Source organism: Hyaena hyaena, unplaced genomic scaffold (assembly GCF_003009895.1).
Source record: "Hyaena hyaena isolate Hyena2069 unplaced genomic scaffold, ASM300989v1 scaffold_388, whole genome shotgun sequence".
Taxonomy (NCBI): domain Eukaryota; kingdom Metazoa; phylum Chordata; class Mammalia; order Carnivora; family Hyaenidae; genus Hyaena; species Hyaena hyaena.
Window position 1 is genome coordinate 1528630 of NW_024081021.1, and position 18902 is coordinate 1547531.

General features: G+C 44.4%; 1 protein-coding gene across 1 annotated transcript in view; it reads left to right on the top strand.

Annotated features, from left to right (window-relative positions):
• The first annotated feature begins 1853 nt into the window (after positions 1-1853).
• The window catches only part of TMEM178A (transmembrane protein 178A), a 51302-nt gene continuing 34253 nt past the window's right edge, over positions 1854-18902 (top strand). The window contains exon 1 of the mRNA XM_039251260.1: positions 1854-2276. Coding sequence (XP_039107191.1) covers positions 1877-2276 — 400 coding nt within the window. The 5' untranslated portion in view covers positions 1854-1876. The remainder of the gene's footprint in view (positions 2277-18902) is intronic.

The window sequence follows — 18902 nt, forward strand, 5'->3', positions numbered from 1 at the left end:
GAGAAACACTAAAATTATAATTCTTTGTCTTCCTTAATTAGACTGGAGCTCCCCATGGATCTTGCTGAAGCTGTGAGAAAACCCAAGCCATAATTCACACTGTCAGGTCAGCAGATATGGGCACGAGGGTCCGATATGTCAGAAAGATTTGCTTAAGTGACCTATCTGTGAACTAAACAGTTCAGAAGAGATACACTGTTTTCATTGGAAAATATACGCTCTGAAGATGCTGAGCACAAACAGCTATGGAAATAAATCCCAGCCAGATTCTTATACCACCTTTACAGATCGTTCCCGAGGAAGTATATAAATCCCATTAATACCAACTGATGTGGGGCACTAATTAATAAGTCCCATTAAATCACGGAGTAATGACATTTAGCGTCTAATGAATGCCTCATAATCTCTTGATCGTTAATATTTTATAGCATAAGAACACAGAATTGGCATCCCTGGGCTCGCGCAGCATGGTTTTCTGTCTCTGACATGCCCCCAAGGGCATAACGTGGCACAAGGGCACCTCTGTAGTATGACTACGCAACATGAGCAGTTGAATCTTTCAGTCACCCTGCCTTCTAACACTTCCTCATTTAAGGAAATGTGAATCTGTCATTCTCCTATTTAACATCTAGGCTGCTGAGGGCCCAGGAAGAACAGAAAGGAGCTGAGGCGCGTGTGGACTTTGCCGTGCAGCTTTGCTTTCTTGTTGACCCTCCCATCCCATGCCGGAAATCTGGATGGGCGAAAAACCGTTTATTTTAAATCATTGATTTATCACTGGGGGCTTTCTTTATTCAAATGCAATAGTCGCTTCACAGAGCAGGTGCCCATTGCAAGGGTTTATTGATCCTCTGCTCTTCTAGAAATTCCAGGAGATAGAGGTGGTCAACAGAGAAGAAGTCCTTCTCAGAACAGGCTCAGGGGAAGTGGGAGAAGATCCCTGGCCATCTTTCCGTCGCTCCAGTGACAGTCAGTGCCTTCCCCCCCCCAACTACTCCCCCCCCCCCAAGAGGGGCTGGAGCAGAGAGAATGCTGAGGCTGCAGTGGACGAGTGAGAGGGAAGAGAGCACTGACAGCTGTCAAGGGGCTAAGAGGCTGCATCCTTCATCGTCGAGACACAGGGTCTCCAGCTCCAGATCACGATTCCAACGAGTTAAATAGCACCACGCCGCCAGATCTGGATGCGATTTGCTTCTGGGTACAAAACGGGACACTGATCAAAATCCACTTGGACAAGTGACAAGACTGAGCCTGATTTCGGTGGATGTCTTTTAAGGTCGTTGGAGGGGAGAGGACTGGAGGCAGCGTGCTCAGGGGGTAGGTGGAGAGAAGCTTCCAGTCCAGGGCAGGGATATAAAGGGACACGGAGCCGGCGAGTCGCGAGACCAAACGAGTGGGGAAAAGAGAGAGGGAGAGTTGAAGAAAAGTAGGGGGAAGTGGGGACAGGGTTAGGGGAGAGAGGAGGGTAGGAGAGAAAAGTGAGGGCGGCGGGGAGGGGTTAAAAGGGAAGGGGGATCGCCGTAGAGGAGGGCGGACCGCGCGCTCGGGAGGTGGAGAGGAGGCGAGGGGAGTGAGCGGGCGGGGGTCGCTGCCGCGGGGCCGGGGAGGAGGTGGGGGAGGAGGGCCAGAAAGTGCGAGCGGCGCGGGGGGCGGCGGGGGGCCGGGGGCCCGGGGGGAGGGGGCGGTCGCAGGAGCCGCGGCGGGGAAGGGGCCCGGGGAGCGAGCCGGGCGGGGAGCCGAGGGCGGGGGGGGGGGGGGGGGGGGGGGGGGGGGGGGGGGGAGCGCGGGAGGGAGCGCGGCGGAGAGCCGAGGCCAAGTGCATTGTGTCTGGCGGCGGCGCGCGAGCCCACCGGCGGCTGCGGCGGGGCGGGAAGCCATGGAGCCGCGGGCGCTCGTCACGGCGCTCAGCCTCGGCCTCAGCCTCTGCTCCCTGGCGCTGCTGGTCACGGCCATCTTCACCGACCACTGGTACGAGACCGACCCCCGGCGCCACAAGGAGAGCTGCGAGCGCAGCCGCGCGGGCGCCGACCCCCCGGACCAGAAGAACCGCCTCATGCCGCTGTCGCACCTGCCGCTGCGGGACTCGCCCCCGCTGGGGCGCCGGCTGCTCCCGGGGGGCCCGGGGCGCGCCGACCCCGAGTCCTGGCGCTCGCTGCTGGGGCTCGGCGGGCTGGACGCCGAGTGCGGCCGGCCGCTCTTCGCCACCTACTCGGGCCTCTGGAGGAAGTGCTACTTCCTGGGCATCGACCGGGACATCGACACCCTCATCCTGAAAGGTGAGCGGCGGGCGCGCCCTGCGCCCCGGGGCGCCCGCGCGGCTCCCCCGGGGCGCGCCGGTCCCCGCGGCCGCCTCCCCGCGCTCCTCTCCCCGGCTCGTTCTTTCATCCTTCCCGGCCGCCTCCGTGCTTCCTTTCCCATCCGTTCTTGCTCCCCCGTTCCTTCCTTCCCTCTTCTGTTCCCTCGCTCCCGCTCTCCACGACTCTCCTCTTCCCTGCTCATCCCGCTCTCGCCTCCTTCCCTCAAGCCTGGGCTTAGCCCCCCACCCCCCTTGCCTCCTTTGCCCCTCTTCCTTCCCTCTCCCCTCGTCCTTCGCTGTCTTTGTACACCTGCCTGACTTGGAATGCTTGTGCAGATTTCCTTGCCGCTGCTCCCCTACAGAGGGTAACAATAAGAAAGACCCGACCTTTCCCAGCCGGGCACCTCTCAAGTTGTGCTTTCCTTCTAGAAATCCCTTTGGAAGAAAAGTGGTGCAAGCCTCAGCCGAGGCAGAGAGGGGCTGCTTCTTGTATTGTGCTCCTGTCGGTATTTAGACGGGAGCGGTGAGGTTTTCCCAGCCTGGCGGGCTCATATGGGAAGCCAAGGAGGCCCGAGATTTTCTTCCCAACCCCAAAGTGCAGGGTTCGTGTTGATTCGACCTCAGAGAGTATGGATTCACTGGTGAGGCAGCTGGACGCGGATAGGACAGCTACTTTTTTTCCAGCCTTCCGGTTCGATCATGCCCCGCACCATCCTCAGTGTCCAGGCACGCCAGGGTGAGGGGAGGAGAGAACCTTCCGAGCCCTTTAAAGTGCAGCTTTCTGGATTTGGAGTGGAGTCTTCCGTGTAGGAGACCGTGTAAGGCTGCTTTTGTTGAAATCTGTGCAACACCTGGCTCCCATGCATGTAATCAAAAGTTTGCTTTTTTTTTTTTTGGTAATCTCATCCATGCAACAATATCTAACGTGAGCATCCTATGGGTGAAGCTTCCTTCTCATTTTCAGGGCTCCACTCTTAATATAAATTCTTTTTCTCTGAGATGAAAAAACAAACAAACAAACAAACCCATAGCTTCTTTCCCTTGGAGTCATTATTGCCAAAAAGAAAAGGTCTAAAATCAGTACATTTTAGTATTTAGTGGCTGTTCCGGAAAGCCAGAGAACGGACTTGTGTTGAATTATAGTGGGGAGTGGAATTACATCGAGGGGGTTAATAACGGTTTGGCCTTCAGAGTCTCGTTAGTTGGCATATTCCTCATTTCTCATACATGTCAACTTCCTCCGTCCCCTGGGTAGCTCAGCTGGGGACTGCCATCTGAAATCTGTCTGTGTATGGAAGGACTCCAGCGCTTGGGGGGGGGGGGGGGCGAGCGGGGGATAAGGACAGAAACCTTCCTTTGGGAAGTAAGCCTTTCTCTTTCCTCTCCTAACTCACATCCAAATCTGATTTCACCTCATGAAGATGCTGCATAATTAATCCTGATAGTAGCGTAGTACATGAACAAACTGCAAACGCCGAATTGGAGGCTCAGTTATGGAATGCTCATTTAGGCAAGGCAATTTTGAAAGCTAAGCAGTGTAGTCTGTCTTTGGAAGCGAGAGAGCTGCATTGCCTTACACTCTTCCTGTGCCTACAGTAGTTGATTGCATGTAAATTGGATATAGAGGAATGCCCGGAATAGCAGGGCAGAGTCTAACCTAACAACAGGAGAGGGACCCCCACAGGATGCTGCACTTTCCCCATCCCTAGAAGTGCCCTGGCTAGCCGAGGTGCCCAGGTCTTGGGCAGTCCAGAATCAGACGATCTTAAAGGTGGAAGGGACTTTAGAAGTCACTGAATCGAGTCTCCCATCTGTTGTCCAAATCCCTTCTTCTACAGCCTTTCCGGCGTTGGTCCAGCCCAGCACTTCCATACGACCCCCGGACTAGTTAAAGTAATTATATTTTTCTCATCATGAATTCGGTGTTTTAGAGGAAAGCAATATCAGCTTTGTAATAATGATGGTGTTTAGCTAATCCTTTGTGGAGAACGCTAAAGGGTTCTAGGTTGTAACCAGAAGACATGGGCTTTGCTGGTCGGTTGCAATGTATTCTCCAAGAAGTGGCCGACATTTGTTGGCCTTCAGTTTGATTGTCTACGGTAGTCGGAGAGCTGACTACTCTTTAGGGAATTTTCTAGTTCTAAAATTTAACATTGTTGTAATAATAACAGTGTGAATTTGGCTTTCTGGGAAGTTAACGAGCTGACATTATTAAGACATGAGGAGTTTGGAGAAAATGACAGCCATCAGTACATTATAGGATCATAATTTGTTGTTTGGGAGATGGCCAAAAATGCTTCAAGCACTTTCGACATTCCTACTAACCTACCTCGGGCTGGTTACATAACTCTTATTGATCTCCATTTCATAAACTATGAAAAAAATGGGCAAAATGAGCAGCTTTAAAATACCGTGATTCTATGAACAATTTGATTTTGGCATCAGTATTAGGGAAACCCTATTACCTTTGTCTTGGCATTGGACATCACTGGCTGTGGTATGAATTTCTTAAATGAGTCACATGTATCTAGCAGTTGAAATCACGTCTCATTAAAAAATTTAGATAACTAGGGTCTTGTGGTCTGTTTTTACTTTCTTCCCTGAATTACCTGGTTTATGAGTTCTAACCTGGCATGGATTACATAAGAAGGGCAGGAAATGAGAAGAGGTGACCAAAAGATGGGTTGTTCATTCATCCATTCATCCATCCATCCATTCATTCATTCATTCATTCATCCATCTGATTTATTCACTCAACAGATAGATATTGGGTGTCAGGTATTGTTCTAGGTGTAGGGGACACAGGAGTGAATCCATACATACAAAAGTCTGTCTTCATACAGCTCATGTCAAGTGGTGGAGTTATTTTCTAATGGGTTATGTAGTAAGTGTGTTTAGTAAATTATGGAAAGGGCACTAGGGGAGGGCTGCTAGCACTGGTAGGCAAGTGACAGAGAGTACAGTGCAGTGTGATGGAGCGCTCTGCCCTTTGGGGGTCGCCGGCCCTTCTGTTTCAAGTACAACTCTTCTGTTTAAACTACTCGAAGAACATTCAAATAGGAAGGCAGATGGAAGGAGACTCAGTTGGAAACATTATAGAATGCTTCTTTCTGTTACTGAAAACACTGGTTTTAATAAATAAACATTGATGAGATTTGTGAATACATTATGTGGTGAGCTTTGGAGAAATTAATTTTGAATGGGGATTAGTCATTGAAATTATATCCAAAGTTCCAACTGTTCTCACTGGCCTTCACTTTAGTTTTTTAAATTTTTTTAATTAAAAATTTTCCTTAAAAGCAATTAACATTACGTTTCAAATAGATGTGCCTTGTTGATGGAAATCAAATTCTAATTATATATTGCCTGCAATATACAAAAGGAAAATTAATGTAACAGTGCTTTGTTTTTATAAAATTTAAAGGGATGGAATTTCAGAAATGTGAAGATCATAATTCCGTATGCATAATGTTAACTTGTATAAATCATTTGGGATTGAATTCTTGAAACTTGAAATAGAACATGTCCTTGTGGTTTCAGAAGCATTTTTCATCTAATGAGATAAACAGAGATATCAAAGACAGTGGGACACAAATACTTTGTCATTTTGTTCTCTGCAAGAAAAAGAAAGTAGGAAAATTGGTAGGAAACTCAATGGATCTGTTCTCCACTCTGCTAATGATTTATCTGTTTCCCCTGTTGCTTATTTTCCATGAAATTAATAGTCTGTACAGGACCCACCAAGTTCTACCCAACACAGAATTAGATTGATGCTTTCCTTCAGCTCATTTGTAGACCAAAGTATCATTTGTGTTAGAATAATTATCTCCCAAGAGATAATTATTCTATCTCCCAACCTGTCTCTAGGAAAAGTTGAGAGACAAGAACCGTTTCTTCTCCTTGACCCGTTAGGTCACATATTATTCTCAGATCTTCTCTTGAACCAGAAGATGCTGCTGGCAAAGGGATTCCTTAGTGTTGGGGGTGCTGGGGATATCAATATGACTTTTTTTCTTTCTTTCTTCTCAAAGCACGTGGTCTCCGAAATTGGTTTGAGTGTCACTCCATATCATTTGTATTTATTCATTTTTTAAATTATGTGCATGGACCGTACTAACATATGCATCATAAAGCACATACAGAGACAAATTTTGAAGGGATGTGGTGATAGATACCAACAGAGGTTCAACCGGTTTCACCCTGCATTCCAGAAGATTGCTTGTATACCCCCTGGCCTGTACACACGCCACTTTGAAGAGTGCTTCTCTCACTGCTCATTAGCAGAGCCAAGTTTCTCATAAGAGCAGAGAAAGGAGTGATTTTTCCTATCCTGGCGGAACTTCCTGGGGAATCTCCCAGTGCACTGTTATGTCACACACATTCATCTTGCACAAGGGAGAGAAGACACATTTTATTTCTGTATCATTTCTGACACTGGGCACAGTATTAAATGAGCCCTTTTTGATTAAACCACTGGAGGCTCACGCTACACAACTCTTAATGACTAGATTTGTAGTTTTGCCACACAGTGTTGTGAGGCTGCACAGAGCCAAGAGTCATACTCTATGTTTCAACATATTCTGTTGCTAACGCTCCTGAAGGTTCTCTTGAATAGAAATTACATTCTTACTTGCCACTCTGCTATCAAAAAAAGATACTTGTTTGAATTCTTTCCATCTGCACGTAGGAATTGTCTTTTAAAAGTGATTTATAAACACAAAAGTGGATGGTATTTTTTAAGTGGCTTGTGATCAAAATTTTCAGAATCAATGACATTTGTATCCACCACGTCTCATGGATAACATTTAGCAATGGCTTTGAGGGAGAAAAAAGGAAGAGTTTTTGCTATGGCATAGAAAGTTCATATCCAATTATATCCGAGTTGCTGTGATTTTCTTTTGCCTTAGCTACTGATTTTTCTTCTCCACAGCTCAAAAAGAGCCCTCAAATCCCATCAGGCAGACTACTGGTAATTGCAAGTGTTCTTGATTGCCGTAGAAGATAAGCTTTTTGTTAGGGGAGCAGCTGGACTTTACATTCCGTTGAGGGAGTGAGGGAGACTCCCAGTGTGGGTGCTAAGCTAGAGACCATAATGAGTTGGAACATTGAAGGAATTTAGGTGGGTCATCAAGTTTCCCCAACACTTACCAAGAATGACCTTTCCTTTTATCTCCATATGCTGGAATATAAGTGCAGTGAATCATCCCCAGGTTATTGATCTGTGACCTCTGACAAGCAAGCCGTGACCTCGGTGTGGCTGTCTTCTCATCCCCTCAGCCTGCCTTTCTTGTGCCCACCTTATCTTTCAGGAAGCTTCCACTGTTCTTGGCTACTCAATCGTGTGAACACCTGGGTTCCACCTTCTGGTACTACCTGCTGGCGAAAAGAATAAAAGCAATCATATTTGGTCATCCTTTTCACTTTTTGCAAAAGCAATTGGTGAAACAGAAAGGAAAAGTTAAAAACAATCAAACTGGAAGATTGGTAAATACTTCACTTAGCAAATATGTCTCCTTCGGAGTAAAACATGAGTTCAACATTTTGGGGCACTTCAGCTAAGATCATTTTGAACCATGAAGACTTGTTTTAGGTTTAAAAAATTTTTAAAAAAGAAAACCACACCACAATCTTGATACTGTCTAAAGCTTGGCACAACTGGTTGCAAAGATATTTATCAACATAAAGGCATCTATAAATAGAAAAGTGGAGTTTATCTTCAAAACCTGATAAAATTTATGTCAGTTTATTTTTTTTTTCACTCTCTTATAGTGTTTCCCTGTGGTTAGTGATTGCAGTGATTAATCTCTTATCCCAAGTTTTAACTAAAAGGATGTAAGTGAACTTAGAGCATGAGAGTCAGCATTGACCGTCTGAAGCTGACAGCCTTTGTTTGCTGCAGAGTTAACTGGAAACTATATGCTGTGCTCCATCTTCCTTGAGATTCAGCCAGATAAACTGATTGCAGACCTAACAGTAATGTCATGGGGACATCCAGCAGAGCATGCATTAGCATGGAAAAAAAAAAGGGAAACAATACAAACCATATTTTAGTTTTGGTTATCTTAAATTACTGAGGACACATGACATTATTTTCTAGAACTTGCGAGATGTCCCCCAGTGTTCAGACTTTTCGATATTTTGTTCACAGGTAAAACTCAATCAACTCATTTCTCCTCTAAGGACCTACAGGATATACTATGTTTCCTTTTGGTTTCTCCAGGTAATTTGATTCCCTACAGGCACAAAGGGAGAAGATTCCAGAAACAGAAGTCAGACATTCTGAATGTATCCATAATTCCAGAAGGCTTAATTGTCCCTTTGCAACAGGTCACCCAACTGCAAATCGACATGGATCCTTTCATCTGCCCATAAGCACTGACTTACAGACTTTGGGTCTATCACAGGGCAATAGACAGGTTTAGGGAGAGTGCTGGAGTGGGAAGGGTGGGAAGCTATAATTGGTTCGGATCTCTTTTGTTTACATTTTAAGGAATTTTTATTTGGTGTAGGGGATGTGAGCATTTGCTTCACTCAGTGATCAGTCGATAAATGTTACTGAGTGTTGGAAACGAAACGACTTTGAAGATAAGAGCCTGCTTAGTGAAAAATATGGGTGCTATGTCCTCCTATCTTGGGGGGTTGTACTTTCCCTTATTGCACCCAGAGCAGTGAGGAAGGAGTTTTGGGTAGGTGGTTAATTTGGGTTCAAATGTCTTTTCTTAAGATCTCACGATTTTGAGAACTGCTCACAGTAGTGGTTACAGCAGTCATGGAATTTTAAGCGTGTGCCTCCCGTTTAAGTGGTCCTCAGTGAAGTTACCCCAGAAAACAACAGAATTGATCACTTGTCGTGGGATTGAGAACTCATGAAACAGATCATCACGGTGACAATGGGATGCAGCGGGAGACAAAGTGATGTAGCGGGAGACAAACTGTAGGGGAGAGGAACCCAAAAATATAACGGACAGTGGGAGTAATCGAGCCTAGGCCAACTGGAGCTCAGTATTTGTTTTATGTCACCGAGGTTTCAGAATCACTTCTTCCGGATCATTTCATTCTTCGAGTCCAAAACATTGTAGGAAACTTTGGTGTTGAGACAATGGAAGCATTGGCTGAAGGAAGCTGAAACTCACAAGTACTAGACAAGTAATGAGAGAGCTGAAGAAGTGTGGCGGGAAAAGTGACAGTGACTGCTAACACGAATGTTTCTGAAAAACGCCTCTTTTTGTTAGGGTGTTGAAACAAACAAAACAAAAGACACAAGGAAAGCGTTTACTGTTCAGCAGTGAAAGGGAACATCCAGCCAGAAGATGTCCGCCGAAGAAGCATCAAAGTCAGGTTGTAGTTTTTTCCTTCTTTTTTCTCAGTTACCTTTTCTTTGGGAAGGAGACTCAGAGTGATAGGAGGAAAATAGGTAAGCACATGTAGAATCAAAGATCCACAGAGTTGAAAGGAACTTGGAGCAGCGATCCTCACCCTATTTTTGTGTGTGTGTGTGTGTGTGTGTTGATGCCTGCGGTAGATTTCCACATGTGCTACCAATGCCTATCAATAACATGCAATTCCCAGCATACCAGCTCAAATTCCCTCCTTTTCTTTCTGAGAGCCTATTATCAGGACGCCTGTAAGGGAGGGGATGTTGTAATCAGCAGCATTTTGAATCTGTTTTAATTTATAAAACAGTCTATCATTTGGATAAAGGCGGCCCCTCAATCTTGTATAGAAGAAGCCAAGAGATAGCGGTCTGACAGGCAGTGGGGGTGGGGGCTTTATCCACATCGCATATGCTTCGTGGACGGTGGTAAGGGGAGCCGATGGATTTTGTGCGCCTGGATGCTTCGGTCCCCCAGAGTCCTCCCCGGACACCACCACTGATTTGGAAAATTGGGAGCTGTGTAAATAACTCATTACCCGTTAGTCTTCTCAACTGGTCCCAACCCACCTGATTTGGGAAAATTTTTAAAAAGTGACGGGAGCACAGTTCTGTATGCCCTCCAAATGTGACACGGTTCTTGAAATAAATAGGTCTGAAAGCCCCCGAGAGACATTAAACTGAGTCGCTCCCTGTTCTCTAACCCCCACATACAGATGATTCTGCAGTAATATTTTGATGATGCCATGGGGGAAATTGAATTCTTCTTACTAATAGGCCCCAGATTTTCATTTTGGAAATTTGTGGCGTGGGTACTTTTTAGAGCATGTTCTTTTGTGTTTTTAAATTTCTAAACTATCACAGAGTTTTTGTTTTAGCATGCTTCCAGTTCTATTTACAGGTTGAAATCGTAGACAAATTTCCTGCGCCCTGGCCAGGTATTCTATATAGATAGATACATGGTAGATAGATAGATAGATAGATAGATAGATAGATAGATAGGTAGATAATAGTATATCATATAGTATAATCTATCTAAATATATATTTAAATATATATCTATATAGATATGTATAGATATATAGATATTTTACATAGATATATAAAATAAATTGCTTGATAAACATCCACTTACACAGGTGGGTTTATCAGTTAAGGACCTCTTAGGGCCAAATAACAGAAATCCTAAATATAAACGGCTTAACCTACAAGGAAAATGTATTCTCTCCCATAACAAGAAGCCTGGACCTGGGCTGATTGAAGATTCAGTGCTGTTGGGCTTTAGTCGTCCCAACATGGCTGTTTTTGCCTACAGGCTTGTCTCTTGCTGGTCACAGCGGGGCCATGAGTCACTTCGCCATACAGCAACAGTTCAAACCAGGAAGGAAGGAAGGCTTTACCCTACTTGGAGAACTTCTTTGATAAAAAGTGTAATCTCCCAGATGTCTCCCAGCAGACTTCCCAGAGGTCTCATTGGTGAGAATTCTGTCACATGACCATTCCTGAACCAATCCCTGTCAAGTGGAATGGAATTTTCAGAACTCCCTTAGACCAATTAAGTTTTCTCTTGGCCCCAGAGAAGGAAGGACCCAGTCTTCCCAGGAAGCACTGGGCTGCCTGACAAGGGAAGAAGATTTGGTTTCTTTTAGCTAAGGAAATGTGGCGGTTGTATTTACAGCCACAGTGCCCGCCACAGTAGGGAACTTCAAATGGCAGTTCCGTCCCAGCTGTGGTTATTCCGCAGGTAGATCAGGACTGAGAAGAGAACCCAGGTTTTCTACTAGCTTTCCCAGATTTACTACATTCTCTCTCCACATCCTGCCCCCATGGGCAAAGGGGAAGAAAAATACCTTTTTCCCTCTGCACTCCTAGCTCCTCAGGTTGGGACCTTATAATCTGTAATAATCTGGGGCCAGATTTACAGAAGACACATTGACAAAAGAAAAACAAACAGAAATTTAACATATGCATGGTACATGACACGGGAGCACTTAGAGATGAATTTCCATCCGTCCAGGTAGAGACGGGAAGAAGGAGGGCAGAGAGGTATTCTTATATGTACTTCTTCTCAATTGCCTTCAGCTCACAATAATCCTAATGTAAAAGTGGTATGTTTGGGGGCAGCATATTCTGCTGCCTTTCTTGGGCACACAGAAGTGCTTTGAAATCCCAGTGCCTTTTTTTTTTTAAATGTTTATTTATTTTTGAAACAGAGACAGAGCATGAGCAGGCGAGGAGCAGAGAGAGAGGGAGACACAGAAAGTGTAAGCAGGCTCCAGGCTCTGAGCTGTTAGCACAGAGCCCCGCACGGGGCTCAAACTCACGAGAACCCTGAGACATCATGACCTGAGCCGAAGTTGGACACTTAACTGGCTGAGCCACCCAGGTGAAATCCCGGCCTTCACAAACAGCCCATTGTGCTTCTTTACTCTCCAGTGACCTAGAGACTTCATGGTTACTTCTAAGGAAGCTTATTTATAATTGCACTTCTAAACATGGAATGTAAAATGTTCAAATGTGTGTGTTTTAGGGGATATGGATGTAATCTAAGATCTGATAGTGTAGTTGCTGTCGATCTGATACACACCAGTTTGGTGAGTTCAACGTTTTCAGTGCTTCCTGGATGGACATTTGTCCCACTCCCCACCTCCCAGCCCACGCGGAAGTTCAGTGTACATCAGAGAAGAGCCCTGTGGAGATCATCATTCTGAATATGCTTTCTCTCCACCTCAAGCCAGCTTGGCTTATAAAAATCATTTCACCCCGTAGTATGACTCATTTTAATTTCTTGTAGGAAAACAACAGTGACCATAACATATTTCATGCTCATCCCTTGACTGGTAACCAAGTGACCATTATTATAGATCCCATGTGCCCTTCGCTACAACAACTTGAGAAAGAAAATTAGCAAATCACTCTGCTGTTGTCTGTGTCCTGATGTGTTGGGAGAGGCACGTATTCAAAACCTGAGAAACTAATCAATTCTAATTGGAAGAAAAACCACTTTACTAGTGTCTTTACAGGGCTTGAATAATCCTTGAAATTTCTGTGAAGAACTGTTTGCTTTCAAAATTGCAAACCCCGAAGGCCACGTGAGGAGGCAGTTGCTTGGCTGTGTATGATCTTGGGTTTGGAGGAGGGGGCGGAGGGAGACTGCGATAGGATGAACCCCAGTCAGCTCAGCTGGAATGCTCAAGCCAGCCCCCTCCGGCGCACCTCACATTTCCTGACGGAATTGCTATGCTCCTCTTGGACATCTTATTTGAAACCGAGATGCCTATTTATTAAAGCTCGATACCTCTTTAGAGCAGGAATTTCAAAGCAAGAAAATAACCTGAACCATTACAGATGGGCTGAGCTAGCAGGATTTTAGCACAGAAGCCTCAGAAGATGGTGTAGAGCCACAAGGTATGTGGGTGGACATATATTTGGACGACCAGATTGCATGCCAATTTGTAGGTTCAAAAAAAAAAAAAAAAAGAAGGCAAGAGAGCAGGCAGGAAAGGAAAGAACAAATGAGCAGCTATTTGGTGAATCTTTGAACGACCATCTCTACGGAGATCTTATTTCTTTAAATATCTATTAGTACATTTATCTTTCTAAAATATAATCGTATCATGCCTTTCCTTTTATTAAAAGTCTCTGTCTTGAGGGTTCCTCAGTAAGTTAAACACACAATTACCAAATGATCCAGCAATTCTACTCCTAGAAACATATGCAGAAGAATTGAATACAGGGACTCAAACAAAATCTTCTCCATGAATGTGCATAGCAGCACTAGTCATATTAGCTGAAAGGTTCATCCATTGATGAACAGATCAACAAAATGTGGTATATTATACAATGGAACATTATTCAGCCATAAAAAAGGAATGATTTGCTGATGCATGCGACAATACGGATGAATCGTGAAACCGTTCTGCTAAGTGGAAGGAGCCAGACACAAAAGGCAAATTATTGTATGATTACATTTATAGAAATATCCAGAATAGGCCAATCCACAGGGAAAACAAGGAGGGGGGAATGAGTAGTGACTGCTTACTGGGTTTTCTTTGGGGTTGATAAAAAAAGTTCTGAAAGTAGTTTGGTGGGTTGCACAGTGTCTTAAATGAAATTGAATCGTTCACTTGAATGTGGTAAAAAACAAAAACAAAAACAAAAAACAAAGAACCACCCCACCCAACCTCTGACGGTTTCCCACTGTCAACAGCTAGAAGTCTAAACTTGTCAGCAGGTCTCGAAAAGTCGTAGTCTTCACTGTGTGGTTCCAGCTACCTTTCTGGTTATATATCCGGCAATTCCTCCAGGAAATTTAGGACCAGGCCACACCAGCCCGTTTGCTATTCCCTCAGTACATATGCCCTCCACGCTCTGTGTTCGGGCAGATGCTGTTGCCTCTGCTGGAAATACCGTGCCCTCTTGACCATCTGGGTACTCTTCCGTGGAAGCTTAGTGCCTTGGTTACATCCCCTGTAAATTTCCTTGACCCCAGCCTCAGCCCCTCACTCGGCAAAATTAACTGCTTTATTAGCTGAGACCCCAGTGTGTTTTATACGCTCCTCTATGACAGCACTTCCTACGTTGTTTTGTGGTTTGTTTCCTTGTCCGTTTCTCTCCCTGCCTTAAGGCCAGGGACAGAGGCCACCCAGCCCAGTATCTGGCACATGGTGATCTTTCCATAGAATGGCTGTTGAAGACTTGCGTTGGATTGATTCAAAGCATGGTCATCCTTTCTGGTTCTTTTTCTTGTCGCCCCCTCTGTCGTTTTGTGTTCAATTCAAGGACAAGGAGAAGGGAGAATTATTCCCAGTTTTCAAAGCCCAGGACTCTAATAATGAATTCAAAAAAGACAAAGTACTTGGCATTTTTAAAAAGTAGTAATAGTAGTAGATGTAAAAAAGCATTTATGGCATGTTTTTATTTTTGAAGTGTTCAAAAAAACAGTTTAAAATTAACAGAGTGCTTCCCTATGAGTGGGATTTTCCTCCTAAAATGCTCTTAATCCTGCACTAAAGGATTGTGTTATTATTGTTGAAGTTTTCTTGTCTTTCTGCTTATCTCCCTAGGAAGTCTCTACCCTCAAGAAACTGCCCAGCTGGTCCCTGCTCCCTCACAGGACTTAGCAGGGTGCTTTATAAATACTAGGAACTCAGTACATACATTGTGTTTTTGCAGAGTTCGTTCTAAGTGTTTCTTTGTACAGTTTTTGGTAGGTTAAATACTCTTTTTTTTTTTCTTTCTTCAGTAAAATTGTTGCAAGTCCAATTGCGTACTTCCTCTGACCAGCAGGCCGAGGAGCTGGAATAAACTGCAGAAAGACTCTTGGTGGCTGCCCTTCACCAGGCAGGTAACCGAGCTGTCTGCAGAGTGGAGCTCATTACTAGGAGGCTCTTGTCAGCTAGAGAATTGAACGGGGGGCAAGAGCACTTTTAGGGCTCTCCCGGCAGAGGTGGCTCTCCAAGAGCTTTGCTGGCGTTCTGAAGTGATCTCTCTCTCGACGCGTTTATTTTGCAGTTTTCTAAGGAGACAGGAGTCAGGAGACTTGGGGCATCTTCACCAGTCTCCTTATTAACTCATTCTGTGACCTTGGGCAAGTCGCCTTACCTCTCCAGAGCCTCATTTTCTCATTCGTAAATACAGAGGTTGGATCAGCGTAACCAGTAGGGTCTCTTTCGGCATTAACTGGTGGTAATTACAGGATGTCCGGAAAACAGCAGCTTAATTAACTTTGCAAAGTGTAAGGATAGGAAGAGGTCAGTTCTCTCTAGAAGCAGGTGAGCATTAAGACAATTCAAATTTGAGACCTTTTTCCTGTTTTCAAATTGTTCACCCATATGTCTTTGTTTTCTTTGCTCTTTGAATGCGATAGGCTTTCTTATTGCTTAATTTTCTTTTCCATTTCCTGAGGATTTCAAAGGAGAAAGCAGGACTTTCTATATTGTTTCAGGAATTCTTTTCTGTGGGAGCAACGTTGGTTTTGGTCGGAGGAATTCAACTATATATATATATATATTTTTTTTTTCTTAGAGGATTTCATAGGGAATTGGTAATAATAAGTTATATATGGTTTTAGGGATGGGAGTCAGAGTTTATAATAGAGAACAAAAAGGATTACTCTTTATTTTTTTAAAAATATTTTTATTTATTTCTAGGAAAGAGAGAGAGAGAGAGACAGCGTGAGCAGGGAAGGGTCAGAGAGAGAGGGAGACACAGACTCCGAAATAGGCTCCAGGCTCTGAGCTGGCAGTCAGCACAGAGCGCGACGCGGGGCTCGAACCCACAAACCGCGAGATCATGACCTAAGCGAAAGTCGGACGCTTAACCGACTAAGCCACCCAGGCGCCCCAGGATTACTCTTTAGAAAATTGCATAGTATCCTTTAAATTTTGCCTTTCTTGCTCATTTTTAAATGCCTTTGAAGAAGTTTTGAAAAGATTTTGATGAAAGAAAAAATCATATACTTATTTTGTTACTACAGAAAAAATTCTAGCGTTATTCCTTCTTTGCTTTGAAGAGTATTTAATACTCATAATCCACGTGAAGTCAACGAGGAGTCTACAATTATGTGTTACACTTCATTTGTTCAAAAGTTTTAAAGGTATGCTTTCTGAATTTAATATTCCACTGTGTTTGATACCTGGAAGATATGTTTGATCAGTTTAATTTAATTCTTATTATGAATCCTGATTATTCATTTCAGTTTCTTTTTCCCCCCTCAAATGATATTTTAGGTGGCTTTCCACATATTGTAACTGGCATAATAGTTCATTTTAGGGGCGCCTGGGTGGCTCAGTTGGTTAAGCAGCCGACTTCGGCTCAGGTCATGGTCTTGTGATTTGTGGGTTCAAGCCCCGCACTGGGCTCTGTGCTGACAGCCTGGAGCCTGGAGCTGGCTTCAGATTCTGTGTCTGCCCCTCTCTGCCCCTCCCTGGCTCATGCTCAATCTCTCTCTCTCAAAAATAAAATAAATATTAAAAATATTTTTTAAAAATAGTTAGTTTTACTGAAAGCCTTAGTCAAAGAATTTGAACATGATATGACTTTCATTGACCCCAAATTTCCTCCTTTGCAGAGGAAAGTATATACCCAGGTAACCTCTTCAGTCATCCCTGGCCATGATTGTAATGGTGGATCTGCTGCTCAACTTCTGATCCTTGGTAGGACCAGTTGTTTTTACTTAAATCTTTCCACACAAAGCAGAGAACAGGTAGACAGGTCCACCATCTGCATCATCTCCATCGGGGTCAGGCTGGTTCTTATTGAGAAAGCCAGCGTGTGACTTCCAGAAGATAGATTGTATGTGGTCTAAGGGGTTGAGTGTATTCCCTCACCTGGCTCCTGTCGTAAGCATTCGGTTAGTTGGAAGATTTACTTAGAAGATTATCTGCGAGGAGGGGAAAAAAAAAAAAGGCTAACTAACCTACACTGAATGGTGATGGGGGAGATGGGAGAGCCATCACAGAATGGTCTTAATTTTGGTCCCTTGGTTTGGGAGTAGTTTTCTTAGTTTCTTCATTCTTTTGGGATTCTGTTTCTTTGTTTCCTTTTACAAGCAGTAATACTAGGGAAGAATTCTATGCAATCCCTCGAGATTATGAACTCGGTAAGCGGAATTACTCTGTTGTAGCCATATGATGAGTAGTGTGATGCCCATGGAGTATAAAAAAAGCACCTTAAGTGTACACGGCACGTTCCTTCCACATCACTCAAAGCAACTTTTCACAAGGAGAAAGAGGAGACGTGTTCCCTGAGGAAGCATATGTGGTGGAGGGGGATGACATTGGAACTGCTGGTAGTTCCCATTTATATACAGAGGGGGTTCAAGTGTTCCAGTGGTGGTGGGATCTGGGCGCGGGGAGGAAGATGAGGAGACCTGGGCACCAGGACCTACGGGCCTAGTCCTGGCTCCAAGCACTGCATGTAAGACCTTGGCGAGTCATGCATACCTCTCTAGACCTCAGTTGGACGTTTTTATTTATTTATGTATTTATGCATTTATTATTTATTTAAGAAATAAATGAATTTTGTATATGTATTTATTTAAAAATAAATAAATAAAAAAAAAAAAAATATATTTATTTAAAAATAAATACATACATTTAAAGGGGAGGGGCAGAGAGTTTTCCAAATTATTACATTTTATGGTTTATTTATAGCATCAGGGCGTCAGGATGAGTCTTCCAGATAGCTGAAACCTGCCTTTCTGTGGATCAAAACTTGTGTTTATCTAAATGGATGAATGGATTTATTCAGTGCATTATGCACATCCTTGCCTTCCGAAACAGAGGGCACTACATTTAACTTCTGCCTAATGATTCAGGTTATCATTACGAGCAACGTTGGAATACTTTGGTGCCCGGAGGGAACGTGGAGGGCGTGTACAACTATTGGCCTCAAAACTAAGTAACAGCACAGCGTACTAGTTTAAAACAATTTTCTTTTGGTTTTGTTTCTGTTTTTGCTTTTGTTTTTGTTTTTAATGCTTGCCGCTTTTCTAAACATCACTTCCTTTTGAGTCTGTTTTCTGACTCGCCTCTAGCTGCCCTGTTTATATTCTACTTTGCTGGTTCGAATGCGCTGGGCACAGGGGGCTGGAGACGAAGCAGGTAGGAATTAAGTCTGAAGTTAGAGCAGATAGCCCTGGGTGAGGTTTCAGGCGGCAGTCCTACGGTGGAGACACTGGGACTTGACGGCCACTGCTCGAGCCTTTTGGCGGTGTTCTTCCGCGCTGCAGGAAGTAGGCCTTGCAGCAGTACAGACTGAAGGTATATATATTCACAGAACGATGTAAAGTTGGTGAGCATGCTGCCTACAGGAGAAAACAAGAACGGGGTGGCCAAGCAAGAATGCGAAGAGGGCTCAGAAATAGAAAGGGGTCCCTGAGACGGCGAATGGTGGATCTGCGAGAGTGTCCCATGACCAGGTCTCATTTGTAGGGCCTCCCACACAGTCATCCCATTCCCAGCCTTGGCTTGCCTGCCATTGTCTACCGTGACAGCCCATTACCCACCTCCTTTAGATGAAGCAGATACGGGGGGATTGGCAGTGGCCAAGTTGAATTAGGACTCACGGATGCTGCACTTGGAGTTAGTTGTCATCCTATTGATCCTCAAGGCCGCTTGTAGTAGATTAAGAAAATGTAAATTGGTTATTCATTTTCTGCGTATTTACATGGAAATGCCACTTTATTAGCTTGCAAAATACAGTATCTTCCATTTCAGCATAAATTTGGAC